At 37.6% G+C, this 20294-nt stretch overlaps 1 protein-coding gene across 13 annotated transcripts in view; it reads right to left on the minus strand.

The window, feature by feature from the left end:
* DEPDC5 (DEP domain containing 5, GATOR1 subcomplex subunit) overlaps window positions 1-20294 on the minus strand; it is a 161840-nt gene that overhangs the window by 128771 nt on the left and 12775 nt on the right. For all 13 annotated transcript variants that reach the window (XR_013175741.1, XM_077160444.1, XM_077160443.1 and 10 more), the window contains exons 8-14: window positions 19092-19161; window positions 10255-10333; window positions 9403-9464; window positions 6124-6193; window positions 5735-5807; window positions 1062-1165; window positions 725-799 (exon numbers count right to left, since the gene is read on the minus strand). Coding sequence is in view for 12 of the 13 variants with exons in the window: in XM_077160444.1 (XP_077016559.1) it covers window positions 725-799; window positions 1062-1165; window positions 5735-5807; window positions 6124-6193; window positions 9403-9464; window positions 10255-10333; window positions 19092-19161 (533 nt within the window). In the remaining variant the exon portion in view is untranslated. The remainder of the gene's footprint in view (window positions 1-724; window positions 800-1061; window positions 1166-5734; window positions 5808-6123; window positions 6194-9402; window positions 9465-10254; window positions 10334-19091; window positions 19162-20294) is intronic.

Below are 20294 nucleotides of genomic sequence, written 5' to 3' on the forward strand. Positions count from 1 at the left end.
TTCTTGATGATGATTGTATAATGAAATAGCTTTCACAATGTGACTGTGTGATTGTGAAAACCTTGCGTTTGATGCTCCTTTTATCTGCCTTGTCAACAGATTAGAGGAACATATGGAATAAAAATAAATAATGGGGGAACAAATGTTAAAATAGATTTAGTTTGAAATGCTAGTGATCAATGAAAGGGATCAGTAAGGGGTATGGCCTGTAAAAAAATTTTTTTTTTCTGTTTGTTATATTTTTCTGTTGTCTTTTTACTTCTTTTTCTGAATTGATGCTAATGTTCTGGGAAATGATCATGATGAATATGCAACTATGTGATGATATTGTGAATTGCTGAGTGTATGTGTTGGGAATGTTTGTTTCTTGTAATTTTTTTTAATTAATAAAAAATTAAAATAAAATTATATAGGAACATTTGGGGTATGAGGTAGAAAATAAGAACACTGTTAGTACACCAAAGAATGGAAGGAAGATTCCTTCCAGCTCTTCACTTTCAAATTACCATGAAAAGATGATTATAACAGCAAGTTAATTTATCAACAGAAGACTCAGAAGCTAAATGGTGGTCATCAGAACCACTCAAAAAGAAGTTACCGCTTTCAATTAATTTGGAGGGGAGCACATCATCAACTAGTTCTGGGTCTTTGGGCATTGGTGAAGAGAAGTTCGCACCCAGATGATAAGCAAGATGGGGAAGCTGTGGCTGGCATTTTTCCTCACCATTGAATGACAGGTTGATGGCTTCTAGGTAGTTGCCTTGTGCTGAGGTAGAATTGTCTCCTTGAGGAAAGTCCTCTGCAGCAAAAGATAAAAGAGAAGGAACAACATCTCATGAGTGTCTGGATCCATAGGGTTTGCCACCCTGTACAGTGACACTGTTGAACTTATTGCATACTTATGAACAATTGGACTCAACCAGCCATAGAAACCTGACCAGAGGCAGAACCCATACACAGCAATGGAAAGGGAAACAGGTGTGAACCTCTCCTCTATCTGCCCACAACCCTCACACACACCTCCTTTCCTAGCAGCACCTTCGAATTCATGGGTGCAGTACCTGCCTGTTCCAGTCGCACCAACACTGGATACTGGATGAAGAGTTTTTTAATAGTCACAAGGAGTGAAGTCCACTCTTCTCTTCTCTCATTCTGCACCACCACCCTGCAAGAAATATTTTCATACAATAGACATCAAGCAGCTACTACATCACAAGGTGTGCAGGAAAGGAGAACATGGGAGTCCCAGGGTTAGGGGAAGTGACCATCTGAACAGCTAGTGTTATATAATAATAAGCATTACATTGTACTATATAATAATAAGTAATAAAATCAGATGCAGGGTGGGCCACCGTGGCTCAGCAGGCAGAATTCTTGCCTGCCGTGCTGGAGACCCAGGTTCGATTCCTGATGCCTGTCCATTAAAAAAAAAATCAGATGCGTTTAACAAGCATTAACAAAGACATGTGAGCACATTAATAGCCATGCAAATTTAAAAAATGGGAAAAGATTTTTTAAATTGCCTTGGGATTATATAATGTCCAATGTTGGGCAGGGATATTAACGTTTCGAATACTATCGTGGACATATAAATTTGACCTTTCTGAATTACAATTAACCGATTATGTATGAAAAGCCTTACGAGAGAGTATCCCATATATATTATATACAACAGCAATGAATATGTCCAAGTCAGGGAACTAGATTGGGGAAAGAGATGAGATGAAGTCTGTTTACTGCATACCTTCCTCCACCTTTAAAATTTTAAACCATGTATAGGAATAAAACACATCCAAATAGGAAAGGAAGAAGTAAAACTTTCATTACTTGCAGACAATATGAACCTATACTTGGAAAATCCTGAGAAATCTACCACAAAGCTACTTGAGCTAATGAACAAATTCAGCAAAGTGGCAGGATACATGAATAATGTACAAAAATCAGTCATGTTTCAGAGTGTGTTGTTGAGCCTCCACATATTTGTGAATTTTCTGGCACTCTGCCTATCATTGATTTCCAGCGTCATTCCTTTATGATCTGAGAAAGTGTTTTGTATGATTTCAATCTTTTTATATTTATTGAGATTTGCTTTGTGACCCAGCATATGGTCTATCCTTGAGAATGATCCATGAGCACCTGAGAAAAAGGTGTATCCTGCTGTTGTGGGGTGTAATGTTCTATAAATGTCTGTTAAGTCTAGCTCATTTATTGTATTATTCAAATTCTCTGTATCTTTATTGATCCTCTGTCTAGATGTTCTGTCCATTGATGACAGTGGGAATTGAAGTCTCCAACTATTATGGTAGATGTGTCTATTTCTCTTTTCAGTGTTTGCCTCATTTATTTTGGAACATTTTGGCTCGGTGCATAAATATTTATGATTGTTATGTATTCTTGTTGAATTGTTTCTTCTATTAATACATAGTGTCCTTCTTTGTCTCTTTTAACTGTTTTGCATTTGAAGTCTAATTTGTTGGGTATTATTACAGTTACTCTTGCTCTTTTTATATGTAGAATGGAATGATGATAAGCTAAAAATGCTTGCATTTGTTATATATTTTTTAAAAAATTAAAAATTAATTTTAAAAAATCAGTAATGTTTCTAAATACAAGTAATGATGTCACTGAGGAGACAATTAAGGAAAAAATTCCACTCAAAATAGCTACTAAAAGAACCAAGTACTTAGAAATAAAATTAACCAGGTGAAAAGGTTCTCCCAGGTCAGCTGCACTCCCAAATCGCCACCTCAGTCACCCTCCCATCCCTTCTCTAACTTTTCTGTCGAGCAGGGCTAATCTCGAGCTACTCAAATCAGCCATCTTTCAAGAAGTCCTAGTACCATGCTGTTTTGACCAAAGTGGCTTTATAGTAAGCTTTAAAAATTGGAAAGTTTTAGTCCTCCTATTTTGCTCTTCTTTTTTTGGGATATCTTCAGCTATCTGAGGTTTCTTTCCCTTCCAAATAAATTCTATAACTAGCTTTTCCAGTTCTTTAAAATAGGTTGTTGGAATTTTAATTGGTATTGCAATGACTCTGTAGATCAATTTGGATAGAAATGACATCTTAATGACATTCAACCTTCCTATCCATGAGCATGGAATATCTTTCCATCTGTCAAGATCTTTGATTTCTTTAAGCAGTATTTTGTAGTTTTCTGTGTCTTTAAATGTAAAGACGTCATAAGAGACAAAGAAGGACACTATATACTAATTAAAGGGTCCATTCACCAAGAAGATAAAACAATCATAAATGTTTATGCTCCCAATCAAGGAGCTCCAAAGTACATGAGACAGACATTGGCAAAACTGAAGGGAGCAACAGACATTTCAACAATAATAGTTAGAAGACTTCACTACACCACTCTTCTCTATAGACAGAACAACCAGACAGAAGATCAACAAGGAAATAGAGAAATTAAATAACTTGATAAATGAATTAGACCTAACAGATATAGGTCATTGCACCCCAAAGCACAAGGTTATATATTCTTCTCTAGGGCTCATGGAACATTCTCCAGGACAGATCATATGCTGGGGCACAAAACAGGTCTTTATAAATTTAAAACACATTGGGGATAATTTTTTAATGATGTGGGGAAATTTATATGCATTCATGACATATAGTCATATATATATACATATACATGTACATTCATTCATAATTCACATATTCATATTTCATTCAAATCTGCTTTTATATATCGTAATTGCATGCAAAGGATTCATACTCATTAGATATAAGTTCATACACTGTTAAGTCAAAAGAGGGTACAATGGTTCCAGGAGTCCATTGGACTCTGGAACGAGGGAATAAGTGCAGCCACCAGGGAAGGACATGGACCATCACTTTCATGAAATTCTCAAAGGGAGATAGGACCCAAGAGAAGATTAACAAATAATTCAGAGTATAACTAGTATGAGGCTGAAGAATACAGTGGTCAAAAGCAAAGACTCTAAACGAAACTGCTTGATTTTAAGTCCATATTCCATCACTTAATATTCTGTGGATTTTGGATAAGTTACTTAAACCATGTCTAAGTTTATACTTCTGTAAAATGAGATTATAGAAACTATCTCATAGGGATGTTGTGATGTTTGAATGAACTGACACATGTAAAATGCTTAGAATAGTGTCCTGAACAAAAAAACAGGGTAGTGCTTTAGCGAGGAGCTAGTCTAAGGGCATTCAAAGTGAAGTGAGAGGTGATGAAACGCGTCTATTACTAAAGGGTTGGTTTTTGTACCTTAGGCAAGAATGAACCAATCACTACAACACCTTCTGAAAAGCAAAAGCCCTTCTTAAAATAAAATCCGTTTGAAGTGTCAATGTGGTAAAGTCCTCCAAACATTTGAGAATTTTAAAAGTCAAGGTCCTACAGCTCCATTGAGCAACCCAATCTGATTGCACCTGGTATGCCTCTATCATTTCACAAGGTATACCCTTATTCAGCAGCTCTGCTGGGACACCAGACTGGCATGCATCCTATCGTGAAGCAATGTGAAGTAAACGGCATCAATGACGAGGTGGTCTTAATAAAAGGGTTTAACCTAAATCTGATGAAACCTTTAGAATAGGGCTGCTCAAATCTTAGCACTACTGATATGTTTGTTCAAATAATTATTTGTTGTGGGGGCTGCCCTGTGCATTATAGTATGTATAGCAGCATCCCTGGCCTCTACCCACTGGATGCCATCAGTTGCACCCTTTTCCCAGTTATGTGTCCAAAAGTATCTCTAGAAATTGACAAAAGAGGGGCAGTGTCACCCCCAGTTGTAACCTCTGGTTTACAGAAAATAAACAAGCTAAACACTACCATGAGGAGGCAATCAGACAAATTCAGAATGGGTATTCTATAGTCTCCCTACACAAAATATGGTATAAAGAGCAGTACTAAATGTCAACACAGAAGTTAGTTAGACAAGTAGATTTTCAGACCCCACCCTAGAGCTCCTGAATAGAATCAGCACTTTAACAAGGTCACCAGGGGATGGTTCATATGAACACTGAAATTAGAAAAGCGCAATTCTACAGTAAAACTGAGTTAGGTTTTTCAATGAGTCAAAGGTCTAGAGGAGTGAGGAAGGGGGAAACTATCTGATTAAAAGACTTAAAAGGTAAACCAAATATACCTCATTCTAGGGACAATTAAGAAAATTGAATACTAGGTATTGGATGATACAGAATTACAGGCAACTTTGTTAAATGTGGTAATAATGCTGTGGTTACACATGAAAATGCAGCTATTTTTTAGATATGCTTAGGAATGATATGTCATAATAATGACGAAACAACTATGGCAAAATAATAACTGTTAAATCTCAGTTTGGGGTGTACGGGTTCATTATCTTATTCACTCTTCTTTTCCATACATTACAATTTTTCACAGTAAATAGTTTGGAAAGTCTAAATGTAATGTGGAATTCTGGATTGGATTTCAAACAAAATAAGTACATGACTGGAAAATTCACTAAAATCTGAAAAAAAAAAAGCCTGAAGTTTAGTTAATAGTAATATACTAATGTTATTCTCACAGTTTTGACAAATGCACCAGGATTACATAATAAATTAACATTAGGAAAAACTGGGTGAATGGTATATAGGAACTTTCTGGATTAACACTGTATCTTCTCTGTAAATCTAAAATTATTCCAAACTAAAAATGTTACTTAAAAAATTTTGGAAAAAAAACAACGAAAAAATTTTTAAAAAGCATAATGATGCACCCAAACATACTTGTAAAAGTCTTCATAGAATCGACCCTTGTGATCCTGTCGAATTGAGGCCCGGTTTATTTCAGGAAATTCATCTTAAATAGAGAAAAAAAAGTAAGCAGATCATCTTGAAAAGAGAAATTCAGTTTCTCTGCTTTTTTCCTGGGTTGGAGATTTGCAACACACACAAAAAATAAAGCTAATTGTGTATCTATTAAGTTGGTTTTAAGATGAAGCACAGCTTATCACAGAGTTCTTACATCCAATAATTGGTCATGATGTTTTCTACTTTATCCTCTCCTCATAATGGAAAAGGTGTTGGAGTGTGAAGAGGAAGAAGACAAAAAGGAATGATGGGTGGGGTAATGTGAAAGCTGAACAAAAAAGAAGTAGGAGAAGAAAGTTACTCACCAATAGATTTTGCATCATAGAAAGTTCTAGAAAATAGGACCACGGTCACTTCATGACTACAGTTCTTCTCCTAGTAGTGGGTAGAGAAAAAGTAAAGAATGCTCAGATTCATTTCATTATCTTCACTGTGAAGTAGCCTGCATGCACACAATATTCTCAATTCTAGGAGGCCTGGTGGCATTCTGACACCTGAGATAACATCATGTGATTAGAGATAGCTTGGTACAGTAGTCAGAGCACTGTGCTGGGAGTCAGAGGACCTGGCTTGAATCCAGGCTTTGATACTTATCACTACATTACCTTGGGCAAGTTACATAAAGTCCCAGGAATGTGGACAGTACTTTGCAAAGTGGAAATCATCAATAAGTAAGAGAAGCTGTCTCCCAGCTCCTGCTTTGACATGAAATTGACCAGTCTGGTATCAGAGGCCCATTTTAGTTGTACCTCTACACAGTATTTTCTAATCTCATCCGATTACAAGTCTATAGAACAAAAAGCAGCAGTCATGTGGTGGTTTACAAAAGAATCACAGACACACCCACACCCTACCTAAGGCAGTAGGATGAGGCCTGAGTGTTGCTTAAGAGGCAGGAGTAGAAGCAAGCCAGTGAATTATCTTTTGCCTGGGATGGGGATAGTGAGGACAAATGTTTCTGTGGAATCTGGATTTGAATGTCCTGGTAGCAGGGTCTTTACAGATTTGTAAATTTGGCTTACACCAGTAAGCCAGCAAGCTCAGTTTCAATTCCTCCTCTTTGAAGACATCAGCCTGCACTGACCAACCCCATCTCAAACCAACAGTATTTACTGACTTACATATCACCATATAAGATGCATGCCATAATGGGCATTATATGCCCCCTTACATTCTTCTATCAATATATCTCAAGTGGACAGAAATTTCTAACATCACACAGAACCAAGAGCAGGGGCCCAGGAAAACAGCAGCCCCTCATTAGCTACCAAATAATTTACTGGACTCCAGGTGCTCCAAACTCTAGTGTCAGCATCCTTATCTGATTTTGGTATAAGTGACATACGAGAAAAATGCCACCCAATGGGCTGGTGTTAGTATAAGAGTCTCTCTTTTTAATTAGTATAAGTTAGTTAGTCAGTATAAGATAAGTATAAGTATCAGTATAAGTATAAGTATAAGTATAAGTATAAGTTTAGTTAGTATAAGAGCCTCCATTTGTGATGGAGGAGGTAACAAAAGACATAGCCTGGGATTATAGGAACACAAACAGCACAGCACAGGAATTACACTTTCAGGTCACTAAGGTTGAATGAACAAAACCGAGATAAAATCCCTGTTCTGCTTTCAAAGACGACTGAGCAAGGGCAAGATGCCTAAACTGTCTGAGCCACACTTCCCCTACCTATGTAACAGGTAGGATGAAATGAGATAGGATGAAATGAGGTAATGTGGTCTGTCAAAATGCTCAATAAACATTAAAAGGACTACTATTACTACCACCACTACTGTACTTTAACTCAGAAATTAATTCATAAATTCCCATGTCTGACCCTGCTCTCAATCAAGGGTCAGCATTAAGCTAATCAGCAGCTTATACGAAGAATCAACCCCCTTCACCAAAGTACATTAAATCCATGCAGAGTGGTTACTGAAAATTATTTTGTTTTCAAGTTCCTACTTCTAAATCAAGTTCTTGATTTTAAAAAATGAACAAATGCTTAGAGAGATGACAGATGAGACAGATGATAGAAAGGATAAAAAGAAAGAATGAAATAGCAAATGTGGCAAAATGTAAAAATTGGTAAATCTGGGTATCTGGTATATTAGAGTTCTCTGTATTGTTTTTGTATTATTTTTGCAAGTCTCCTGGAAGTTTGAAATTATTTCTAAATAAAAACATTTTCAAAATAAAAAGTTCAAAAAATAAGCAAATGGTATAAACTAATGACTGGGCCTATGTCATATCTTGTCCCCAGATCTAAACATATATATATTCATTGAATTTTGGGCTGGGGAGCATCTAAGGGGACACTAAGTCAGACCTGAAATGGAGATCATCATAGGATAAACGTTGAAACAACCACTATGTGGTCCAAGCTGACCACTATCCAGTCCACTCCCTGGGCCAGTCCTGTTAGCGTCCCTGTTGTTTGCCTTCTTCATCCCCTATACTCAGGCCTGATCATCCCAAGCCACATGACTGCATAAGTCTCCCTACAAATCTGCCCAATTCCCTTCACTAAATCACCTTACTCTTCCTCAATCTCTCCCTGGACTTCATCAAAATGACTCCCTACTCAAGAATCTTTAGTAGCTCCAATGTCCGAGCACATCAAGTCTAAATTCTGCTTTGCTTGCTCTGACCCCACACTTCTAATCCAATTTTATCACTTGATTATTCTCCATACAAACCCTCTGTGGAGTCACATATTGCCACACTGCAGCCCCACACCTCTTGTATCACTTTGTTTATACTGTTCTCTTCATTTGAAATACCCTCTCTGTCTTCCTTTCCAACTATCTAAACCTTCCCAGCTTTCCAGGTCCAAATTTAAAAATAAATAAAATCGGACCCCTACAATGCATGCCAGCTGTTGTTTCAAAGAGATAGATCGATTTCCCCAACTGGTCTGCAAATTCCCTAACAATGAGCACCGTATTTCTATTTCCCTATCCTTAAGAACACATACATTGCTGAGGAGTAACAAGAATAGGACATAGATTCACTGAGACCTGCTAAGTTCGGGTACTAAGATGCTAAGTTCAAAGTTCAGGTACTAAGGTGCTAAAGTCAAAGACCTTGTAAACTAGGGATTATTATTATATCCACTTTACTGTAAGGAAACTAAGACTCAGAAAGATTGACTACGTCCCCAAAATCAAAAAACTAATGAGAGCAGAGCAATAATTTTAAATCCAAATCTCCTGAATTTGCTTTAATCCAAACTCCAATGTTCTTTCCCACTCTATAACATAATCTCAAATACTTTTTTTTTTTTTGGCATGGGCAGGCTCCAGGAATTGAACCTGGGTCTCTGGCATGGCAGGCAATAATTTTGCCATTGAGCTACCGTTGCACTGCCCTCAAATACTTTTTGATTGGGATGATGTTCCTAGGTGAAATAAGATCTATTTGAGTAGGGTAATTTAAAGCTGGAGTCTTATAAACTGACGTTATAGCCAAGATAGATCAGTTTAAGGCACCTTCATAGAAACATCACATTTATTTAAATGTGTATTGACTAATACTTACATAATAAGACAATGCACAAGAAGATTCTAATCAGAAACATAACTTTTACCTTCCACTTGGTAAAGAGATCAGCAAGGAAACCATTCACAGCTTTCTCAAAATACAGATCCCCTGAAAAGAAACAATGAGTTCAATTTCTTCTCTCAGTAAAAGAGCAGGTAGGGGACAAAAGAGAAGGTGGGTTCAGCTATATTTTAAAACAAGATCATAAAAAAGCCAGATGTACAAAAGTGGTTTCAACCTACACTTTTTATCAGGTCAAATTTAATATTTACCTCAGTGAGAGGTCATAGCTTACAGGTAAAATACAAGATTGAATAAGCCTCATAACTGAAAGCACAGCATGTTTTCAGAATGAGAGAACAATCTAATCCCTAAATATGACCATTCTTATAGTGACTCTTTAAGTTCATGAGATGATCTGGTAGAGCCCCTGCATTTCCTGACTTATTATGTTCCTGCTGCTCTCCAGCAACTCTGATGACCCATACAAAAAAAAACCTTATAATTTAGCTAAAATTTCAGATTTGTATCTGAACAGCATGCACCATGAGACTGGCATATTAGACACTATACATGCATCTCATAGCAGCTTTATTGTTTGCTACTCATTATATAGTAATTCTAATAAAATGAGGCAAACTTGGTGATTTTGTGATGGATAGGAAAAGAAAAAAAAGATATCAAAGACTATTAACCATACAGCCCTTCTCTAAACAACTTTATCCTGTATTTACAAAATAGTGACGGATCTAAAAAGTCAGATTTTTCTTTAATACTTTACTGTATTTCATGGAATTCATTATATATATATATATTTGGAGCATCTGGGGATTCATAAACTTCTCAGGACACAACTCCAGGAAATATCAAGAGCTTACTATAAAATAATAAACAGTACCATAAATATCAAAATCCCACATTTCACAGCTCATCTGAATAAATATGTAAACCATTGCCGACGTAGAACGGAACACCACCTGAAACAAATAAAAAAACATGGTTGCACTAAAAAGCAATGATGCAAGATTTCCTTTAAACGCAATGTGGGTTTTCTAAAAGTAAGCGTGAGCCATGCATTCATGGAGTTTCTTAGTTCTCACCCTAGGCCTGGCCCCACAGGCCAGGAGGGGAAGATGTAGTGCCTGCCCTCTACGAGCTTACTGTAGAGAATAAAGATAAAATATTGCAACATGGAATGAAAATAAAAATAAATAAATAACAGGAGGAACACATGTTAAAATTAATTTAGTTTGAAATGCTAGTGATCAACAAAAGGGAGGGGTAAGGGGCATGCTATGTATAATTTTTTTTTCTGTTTTCGTTTGATTTCTTTTTCTGTTGTCTTTTTATTTCTTTTTCTGAATTGATGCAAATGCTCTAAGAAACGCTCATGATGATGAACACACAACTATGTGATGATATTGTGAATTACTGATTATATATATAAAACCGAATGATCATATGTTAAGAATGTTTGTGTTTCTTTCTAGTCACATTTTTAAAAAAAATTATTGCAATATATACAAACTTTCCATGCAGGTTCAAACAAATAAACAGGAAGGGGCACTGAATCTACCTTGGAAGTCAAGGAAGAGAAGCCTCATTACAGTGGTAGATCTTGGACTAAGACCTGCTAGGTCATGAATCTCAATCTAATAAATTATAATACATGCATTCCTCTCCTATACCCAAGCTGCTTCCAGGAAAAACAAAAGTGGTTTTCTGGGCCTGTGTGCTTTACAGGGAGCTTATTACCCAGTCTCTCCCTACTCCAAAAGGTTCTAAAGAGGTTTGCTGTGAAAGCAAGAGTCAATCTCTGACCATTTCTTAGTTCACCCAGTGGAGACCTTGCTCTTTAAGCATGTTCACCTTTCACTCCCCATGGCTTTCTGTGGTGCTTGGGGCATAATAGGCACTCAAAACATTCACTCCCTAACACACAGAAACAAAACGACTAGAAGAAAATACAGTTATCCCTTCCACATCATGGGGGTTAGAGGGCACAGCACCCCCATGAACTGGAAAATCTGCATAAAATTTTTTGGTCTTACCTTCATACCAAAGAAATCTGAATCTTTTTTTTTTCTTTTATGGGGTGTTTACAGTACCTTGCTATAAAATTTGTATATGGTCAAGTATTTGGTCAAAGGATTTACGTAGGTCAATGTTAAGTAAAAATGCTGTAATCTGCTGGCCTTCACCTGTTGTCTACGGCATTTGCAAAACTCCCCCAAAATTCACATTTAATTTCCTCTGCTGACCCATGATATATAAAACCATGATGGGGAAGGCTGTGATGTGGAAGGGATAACTGCACATTGTTCAAAACGTTAACTACGGTTATCTCTGGGCATGGCCATGATGTGTGATTTTGCTTCTTCGTGTTTGTCAGTAAGTTCTTTACCTTTATAACTATGAAATATTTCAGAGTTCATTTTTAAAAGACTACTTTTTTAGGCAAAATTACTCTAGCAAGGCAGAAGGACAGCAGTGGCTGCCTATGTGAGGCGGGGGCAGAGGGGACTGACTATAAAGGGAGATTAAATAACTTTGCAGAGTGACAAAAACGTTCTACAGTTGATTATGGTGGTGGTGTCTACATTTGCCAAAATTCATCAAACCATACACATAAAAGGCATGATGTACTGCATGAGGAGTATGTTATATCAAGCTAACCTAAGAGGCAATTTTGTAGACTGGTTAACACACTCCATATTCTCATTCATAAAAGTGTGTGTGTGTACATAAATATACAAAGCGATTTTTTTAGTTATGCCTGAATTTTACAGTTTTTTTTAATGTTTCCTTCACTTTAAAGCTATAAAAATGCCAGTGAATAAATAAATTTAAAGAGACAAAATTAGATTAGTGGTTAAGTAGGGCTGGGGAATCATAGAGGGATTGAAAGGTGACTTCTAAGGGAAATGAGGTTTTTCTTTTTGGAGTAATACAAATGGTCTAAAGTTGACTGTGGTGATGAATGCACAATAAAGCCACTGGTTGTATGGATGGATTGAATGGTGTGTGAATATATCTCAATAAAACTGCTTAAAAATAAAAATGTCAGTTACTGTTATATTCAAACTACCCTCCAAATGGTCCCTTTTTAAATTTTTTGTTGTTGTTCTTTTAGAACATAAAAATTACCATCTTAAAGTGTACAATACAGTGGTTTTTAGTAAATTCAGAATGTTATAGTCACCACCACATTTCGGTATACGAGGGTTCCAATTTCTCTACATCCTCACAATACCTCTCACTTTTCTTTTGCTTTTTAATTAAGCTCATTGTACTGGGTTGAATATTGTTCCCCCCTGCTCCCCCCCCCCCCCCCCAAATTCATGTCCAGAGACTTCCGGGAAGATGGCAGAAGAGAAAGTTCCAGGCTCACTCTTCTTTCATAAACAGCTAACAGACAGGCAAAAACTGTCCAAAACAACTGTTCTGGGGCTCCGGAGACCAAAGGTGTACTGCACAGCATATAAGGAAGAGCATGATGAAAAGACTGAGAAACTGTGATGAAAAGCTGAGTAAACTGCTCAGCCATGGCTCTTGGCATCCATTCTCCATCCACAAGGCAAGCAGCTTCAGGTTGGCCAGGTCCCTGCCTGTCAGGCTGCTGTGGACTAGGAGAGCCTCAGAAATCCTCCTCTCCGAAAAACAGAGGCGTACACAGACCAATACTGATCCAGCTATCGTCCAGCAACTTTAAACAGCTGGAATCTACTGCTTGAACCATCCCAGACAAGTATGGCAGTGCCACTGTTTCAATCCACTTCAGAGGCAGGGCTGCCAGAGGGCTAAAAATACCCTGCCTTCTTAGGATGTGGGGAATAGGTTGATGAAGAATGCCATGTGCTAGGCAAGCCAGGAAAGTGCAGCCTTGGAGTACAGAAAAGGTTTTTGGCATCTTTCCTCAATCTTTCCCCAGGACCCTTTGGAACTGATCTGCACCCAGCATTGGCTTCTGACCCTATTCTGACTGGGAAATACTAGAAAACCAGGTATCAAAGAAGAGCCTTAGCACAACTCAATCAACAACAAAATCCTAGACAAGAGAGAGGAACTGACCTTCTGAATAATCTTATCAAGATAATCAGGTACCCAGATATTAGAAAAAATGACAAGCTATACTAAGAAACAGGAAGATATGCCCCAGTCAAATGAAAAAATTAAAAAGTCAGAGGAAATACAGATTTTGGAAGAACTAATCAAAGATCTTCAAACAAATCTCCTAAACCAATTCAAAGAGAAGGAAAATATGGCTAAAGAGATAAAGATATTAAGAAGACACTGGGTAAAGCATAAAGAAGAATCTGAAAGCAGGCAAAGAAAAATAACAAAACTTATGAGAAAGAAAGTCACAATAGACGAGGTTAAAAATAAGCTAAATCGGGCCACGGTGGCTCAGCAGGTAAGAATGCTTGTCTGCCATGCCCGAGGACCCGGGTTCGATTCCCGGTGCCTGCCCATGTAAAAAATAAATAAATAAATACTAAGCTAGATCATGTTTCTTGAAGATGACTATAATGATACAGCTTTTGCAGTGTGACTGTGTGAATGTAAAAACCTTGTGTCCGATGCTTCTTTTATCTACCTTATGGACAGATGAGTGAAAATATGGATTAAAAATAAATAAATAATAGGAGGAACAAATGTTAAAATCAATTTAGTAGATTGAAATGCTAGTGATCGATGAAAGGGAGGGGTGAGGGGTATGGTATGTATGATTTTTTTTCCCTATCTTCTTTTTATTTCTTTTTCTAGAGTGACACAGATATTCTAAGAAATAATCATGATGATGAATATACAACTATGTGATGAAAAAAAGTTCATATTGTATGTTGATTTGTTTTATTAATAAAAATTTAAAAATAAATAAATAAATAAGTTAGAGGCATACAACAACAGATTTAAACAGGGAGAAGAAAGAGTCGATGTGCTAGAAGACAGGACTTCTCAACTTGAACAGACAAAAAAACACAGAGAGAAAAGAATGAAAAAATAACTGAGCAGGGTCTCAGGGAATTGAATGACAGTATAAAGCACACAAACATACGCATTATGAGTGTCCCAAAAGGAGGAGGAAAAAGAGGAAGAAAGAATATTTGAGGAAATAATGGCCAAAAACCTCCCAACTTGTATAAAAGACATAAATATACATATCCAAGAAGCGCAACATACTCCAAACAGAATAAATCCTAATAGACCTACTCTCAAGACACATATTAATCAGACGGTCAACTACCAAAGATAAAGAGAGAATTCAGCAAGCAACAAAAGAAAAGTGATCCATCACATACAAGGGATCACAATAAGACTAAAGTGCCAATTTCTCATCAGAAACCGTGGAGGTAAGAAGGCAGTGGTGTGATATGTTTAAGATACTGAAAGAGAAAAACCGACAGCCAAGAATTCTTTATACGTCAAAACTGTCCTTCAAAAATGACGGAAAGTTTACAATATTCACAGTTAAACAGAAGCCAAGAGTTTGTTAATAAGAGAACTGCCCTAAAAGAAATACTAAAGAGAGTTCTGCAGGCTGAAGAGAGGCTTGGAGAAGAGTGCAGAAAAATGAAGATTACCAGTAAAGGTAACTAAAAGGGTATAAAGAGAAACAAAAAGAAGATATGACATATAAAAGCCAAAGGAGAATTCAATCACTCACCAAAAATCTTCCTACAAAAAAACCCAGGCTTCACAGAGGAATTTTATCAAATATTCCAAAAAGAACTAACAACAACGCTGCTCAAACGTTTCCAAAAAAATTGAGGAAAAAGGAACACTACTTAACTCATTTTAGGAAGCTAACATCATTTTAATACCAAAATTCGGTAAAGATGTTTTAAGAAAGGAAAACCACAGGCCAATCTCCCTAATGAACGCATATGCAAAAATTCTCAACAAAATACTAGCAAATCGAATCCAACCACACATTAAAAGAATTATACACCATGACCAAGTGGAGTTTATACCAGGAATGCAAGGATGGTTCAATAAAAGGAAATCAATTAATGTTATAGAGCTCATTAACAAACCAAAAGGAAAAAAAATCACATGATCATCTCGATTGATGCTTGTGCTGGTTTGAAAGGAATTTATGTACCCTAGAAAAGGCATGGTTAAATCCTAGTCAATTTTGTGAGAACAATGGTTTCTTCTAATCCCTATTCAGTACTACAGGTTGGAAACTTCTATTAGATTATCTCCATGGAGATGTGACTCAACCAACTGTGGGTATTAAGCTTGATTAGGTGGAGACATGTCCCCACCCATTCCAGGTGGGTCTTGATTGGTTTTACTGGAATCCTTTAAAAGAAGAAGCACTTTGGAAAAAGCTAGAGAACAAAGAGAGAGAGCAAGAAAATCAATTAACATAATACAGCTCATTAACAAATCAAAAGGCAAAACTCACATAATCATCTCGATTGATGCTTGTGCTGGTTTGAAAGGAATTCATGTACCCTAGAAAAGGCATGTTTTAATCCTATTTCCCTACCAAGATAGGATCAAGGAACCACAAAAGGGGTACAGACAAGCTCCAAAATGTCCTGGGGGGGGCGGATGAGGAAGGGCACCAAAAGCCTCTTTGATCCTCAAATCTGTGCTTTCCTGGTCTGCTTTGCCCAGCAAATCCATGCTAACCTCCCCCTGGAACCCTGAGTAAATATTACATCTCTAAATGCCTACAGCCTCCATCCCTGTCCAGGGTAGGGTTGAAACAATGGCTGCCACCATCTTCATCCAGCATGAGTTGAAATACTACACAGAGTTGGGACTCAGCTATCCAAATTTTCTAATCAAAAGCCATGATCAGTCATCCACCATGCCTACCCTTGTTCTTGGGGAAGAGGATTTTTATGTGCTTTTCTGTTTTAAAAAGCTAGGCAGGGACTGGTCCCCAAGGCAGACCACTGCCCGTGGAGGATGGGCACCAGCAGCCGCTGCACAGAGAGCAACTCTGTTCTTTGCTGTAGTTTATCAGCCTCTTCCTTCCACTCTTCCTGGAGGCTGTACAGTGTTCTTCTGGACTCTGTAGCCCCAGAACAGCTGTTTCAGACAGTTCCTGCCTGTTTAATAGCTGTTTGGGCAGAACTGAGTCCTAGAATTCCCTACTCCACCATCCTCCTAAAAGATCCCCTGTCAGGGCAGGCTACGGTGGCTCAGCAGGCAGAGTTCTTGCCTGCCATGCTGGAGACCCAGGTTCAATCCCTGGTGCCTGCCCATACAAAAAGAAAAAAAAAAAGGATTCCCCTCCAGACATTTTAATTTCTTTAATAAGGAGGCCATCCTCAGTTAGTGCTTCTTGTTACCCAATTAATTTTCTTAGAAGTACCCAACATCTACGACAAACTAGCACATACATGGATGGTTACTAGATATATCTGTTCCCCCACTAGGGTGTAAGCATTTTACCAGCAGGAATCTTGCCAGTGCTAATTACCTGTGGAACCCCAGTACCTGCCACATTAGCTGGTACACAGTAGAAGCTTAGATATTATTTGTTAAATAAATGAATGAATGAGGTTGAAGTGGTAAGCATATGCCAATTTATGAGTCTTTGTAAGCCACTGTTTAATTGTTTGAATTTTTACAAAAATTTTGTTTTTTACAAAATAAAAAAAAATTAAGACCCCAACAAAATACTAACTTGTACCTATTAAAGTTATAAAAACTTTTTTAAAAAAAGCTAGCTATAAAAGACTACATATAGGGGATCTGTGTGTGGGGGCAGGTATGTAGCAGTTCTGTATTTTCTGCATGATTTTTCCTTAAACTTGCAACTACTCCAAAAGACAAATCTCTTTCTAAAAATCTTAAAAAAGGAAGACTGCATACATTTTATTACACTTTAATAAAGCTGAAAAATAAGCAAAACAGATAACACAGTTCAAGGAAAGAAAGTATATATATGTATTAACACTATTTTAAAAATATTTTTAATAAGGAAATAACAAAATAAAATTTAGACAGTGGTTACCTTTGGGGCAGTGTTTCTGAAGGCAATTTTGTCCTCACAGGGGACATCTGGCAATGCCTGGATTCATTTCTGGTTGTCATCACTGGGGAGAGGGGTCTGCTAGCATCTAGTGGGTAGAGGTCAGAGCTGCTAATCAACATCCAACAACGCACAGGACTTCTCGGATTGGTTAATTTTTCTTGTGGAGGGCTGTCCCGTACATTTTAGCATTGTTAACAGCATCCCTACTAGATGCCATCGATACAACCTCCCAGTCATGACAACCAGAAACGTCTATATTTACCACCAGGGAAACCCCTGATATTGTATCAAAGCTTAGTGACACTCAAATCAATAAGTCATGCCCTTGATCTTGAGGCTTGCTCTTGTGAAGCTTATGAAGGTAGTGGAGAAGCTTAGTCTACCTAGGTATGCCTAAGAGTTACATCTGGAGGACCTCTTTTGTTGCTCAGATGTGGCCTCACTCTCACTAAGCTCAACTCTGCAAGTAAAATCATTGCCTTTCTCCTCTGTGGGACATGACATCCAGAGGTGAAAGTCTCTCTGGTGGGATGGGAGATGACTCCCAGGGAGGAGTCTGGCCCTGCACCATGGGATCAAAAATGTCATCCTGACCAAAGGGGGTAAAAGAAGTGGAAGAAATTAAGTATCAGTGGAAGAAATAAAGTATCAGTGGCTGAGATAGTTCAAACAGAGGAGAAGTTCCTCTGCAGGTCACTTTTATGCAAGCTTTAGTTAGACACCGCTATCTACCACAACTTGCCAAACTCCAACCGAAATCATTCCTGCCAATCCTAAAGAACATCTAGGACATTATATAAGATTCTACAAAGGTTCCATGCACTAGGGTCACTTTCCAAAAACCTTCAGATGGGTTCCTGGACCAAATAAGCCCTGTAAGGAAGAGAAGCCATCCTCTCCAGTACAACAACTAGTTTTATCTCCCCATCGAATATCACTGAGAGCCCTCTCCAACATGAAAAAGTTTAGAATGGCCATAGCCCAAATACCCCTAAAGAGTGGGAGAAAGATCAAAGATGATGGTGGAGCTATACAGAGAAGGTAGGGTTTAATAAACAAGTACGAATGCTAAATCAATATATTGCTATTTCTTTTAGTCTCCAGTACCTTAGAGCAACTTGAAGTAAAAACCTAAAATTGTGAAACCGTAACCTATACCAAACTCTGAAATCTGTTCTCAAACTAATTGCTGCAATGTGCTTTAAAATGTATTGCTTTTTTGCATATATGTTATTTTTCACAGAAAAAAAAGAAAAAAATTTTCTTCTAGCCTCCAGTGTTTTGGAGCAACTAGAAGGAAAAATCTGAAACAATAGAGTGGTAACCCACAATAAACTCTGAAATTTGTTCTGTTTCTACTTGCTGAAGTGTACTCTGAAAATCATTCCTTTTCCTTTGTATATATGTTTTATTTAGCAATAAAAAAAGTTTAAAAAAAAAGTCTATAGATTGCCAAAACGCCTACCTGTGGGAGCAAAGTCTCAGACTATGGACTGAGAACCACTATTCATGGGGAAGACATGGCATGGGAATCAGATGCAACAGACAGGTAGCTTTATCAGCATGGGCAATGTTCACAGCTGTTCATTTTAGTACAAATTTCAAGACTTACAGGTAAATTATGTATATTCTTTTTGCACATTATCAAATATTATACTGTTTTGTTTTCAATTTAAGGACTTAAGACATAATGGTTAAAAGAAAAAAACAAAAAGACATTTTATAAATCTTACCCTGGTATCTTCACTGATATAACCACACATGACCTTCTCATTCTTGACCCACAGTTCACCAGCCTGTGCCCTGAAAGCATAGACACATACATGTTATTGCAAGTCTTATATTAAACCCAGATGAAATGGGAGCAACTTTAGGTGGTTCAACCCTACTCTGATACTTATATCCAAATGAACCAGACTGGTTACGGTTTGCAAAGAGCACTTCATGAGCAGAAAATACAACATAAAGAATTCTCAGAGTATACTGAATATGTATGACATGAGTTATTAATCTGGGGAGGCCATGGACTACATATGGAAAACCTTCAGGGAATCCATAAACCCTCTAAAATTATACGCAAAATTTTCTGGGCATAGAACCCATAGTTTCTGTCAACTCTCAAAAGCATCTATAACATATGAAAAAAATTAGACACTGATGAACAATTTTACTAGTCCCAGCTTTGAAACAATGAGCTCTGACAGAGACAAATCCATCTAAATATCAGAATTAAATGGTAAGTACTCAGGAGTCATGAACAAACAGGATCCCTAACCAAAAGAGGCCACGTTGCTGAAAAATGTCAATGGCAGAATGGTACTGCATTTTGGGGGGCTTGATTTTTCTCTGCAACATTTTTTTTGGGGGGGAGGGAGGGCAGGATGCATGGTCCAGGAATCGAACCCAGGTCTCCTGTCTCTGTAATTTTTTAAGAGCACAAAATGGATAGATGGTATTGTACACAGAGAGAGCACAGCCTTCAAAGCTAACCAGCCCCAAACCAAACTGGACTAGGCAGGAATCCCAGTTCCCAATGTCCTTTACTAGTTGCATGGACTCTGTGAAGTTCAGTGGCCTTATCTAAAAACAAAAAATGAGGCAAAGACACATCTTATAGAGCTGAAACTTAAATCAGATAATGTGGGAAAGTGTTTGTGACAGTGCTGGGATAGGAGGGACTCAATCAAGAATACTAGTTGCCATGTGAATTAGCAAGAACTATAATGATGGAAGATATTGACACAAAATGCTGTCCTGGGGAGAAAGGGTAGTTGTTACCTGAGGACCTTGCAATCATCCCTCAACCAACCACTCAAGCCCTTCTGTCTTACCAATCCCACCCACTACTTTTCTCTCAACATGGTCACCTTGCCTGCCTAACCAATCAGTCCTCCTAAGAAAGGAAGAAAAGATAAAATAAAAACAAGGAAAATGCT

Source organism: Tamandua tetradactyla, chromosome 5 (assembly GCF_023851605.1).
Source record: "Tamandua tetradactyla isolate mTamTet1 chromosome 5, mTamTet1.pri, whole genome shotgun sequence".
NCBI lineage: Eukaryota > Metazoa > Chordata > Mammalia > Pilosa > Myrmecophagidae > Tamandua > Tamandua tetradactyla.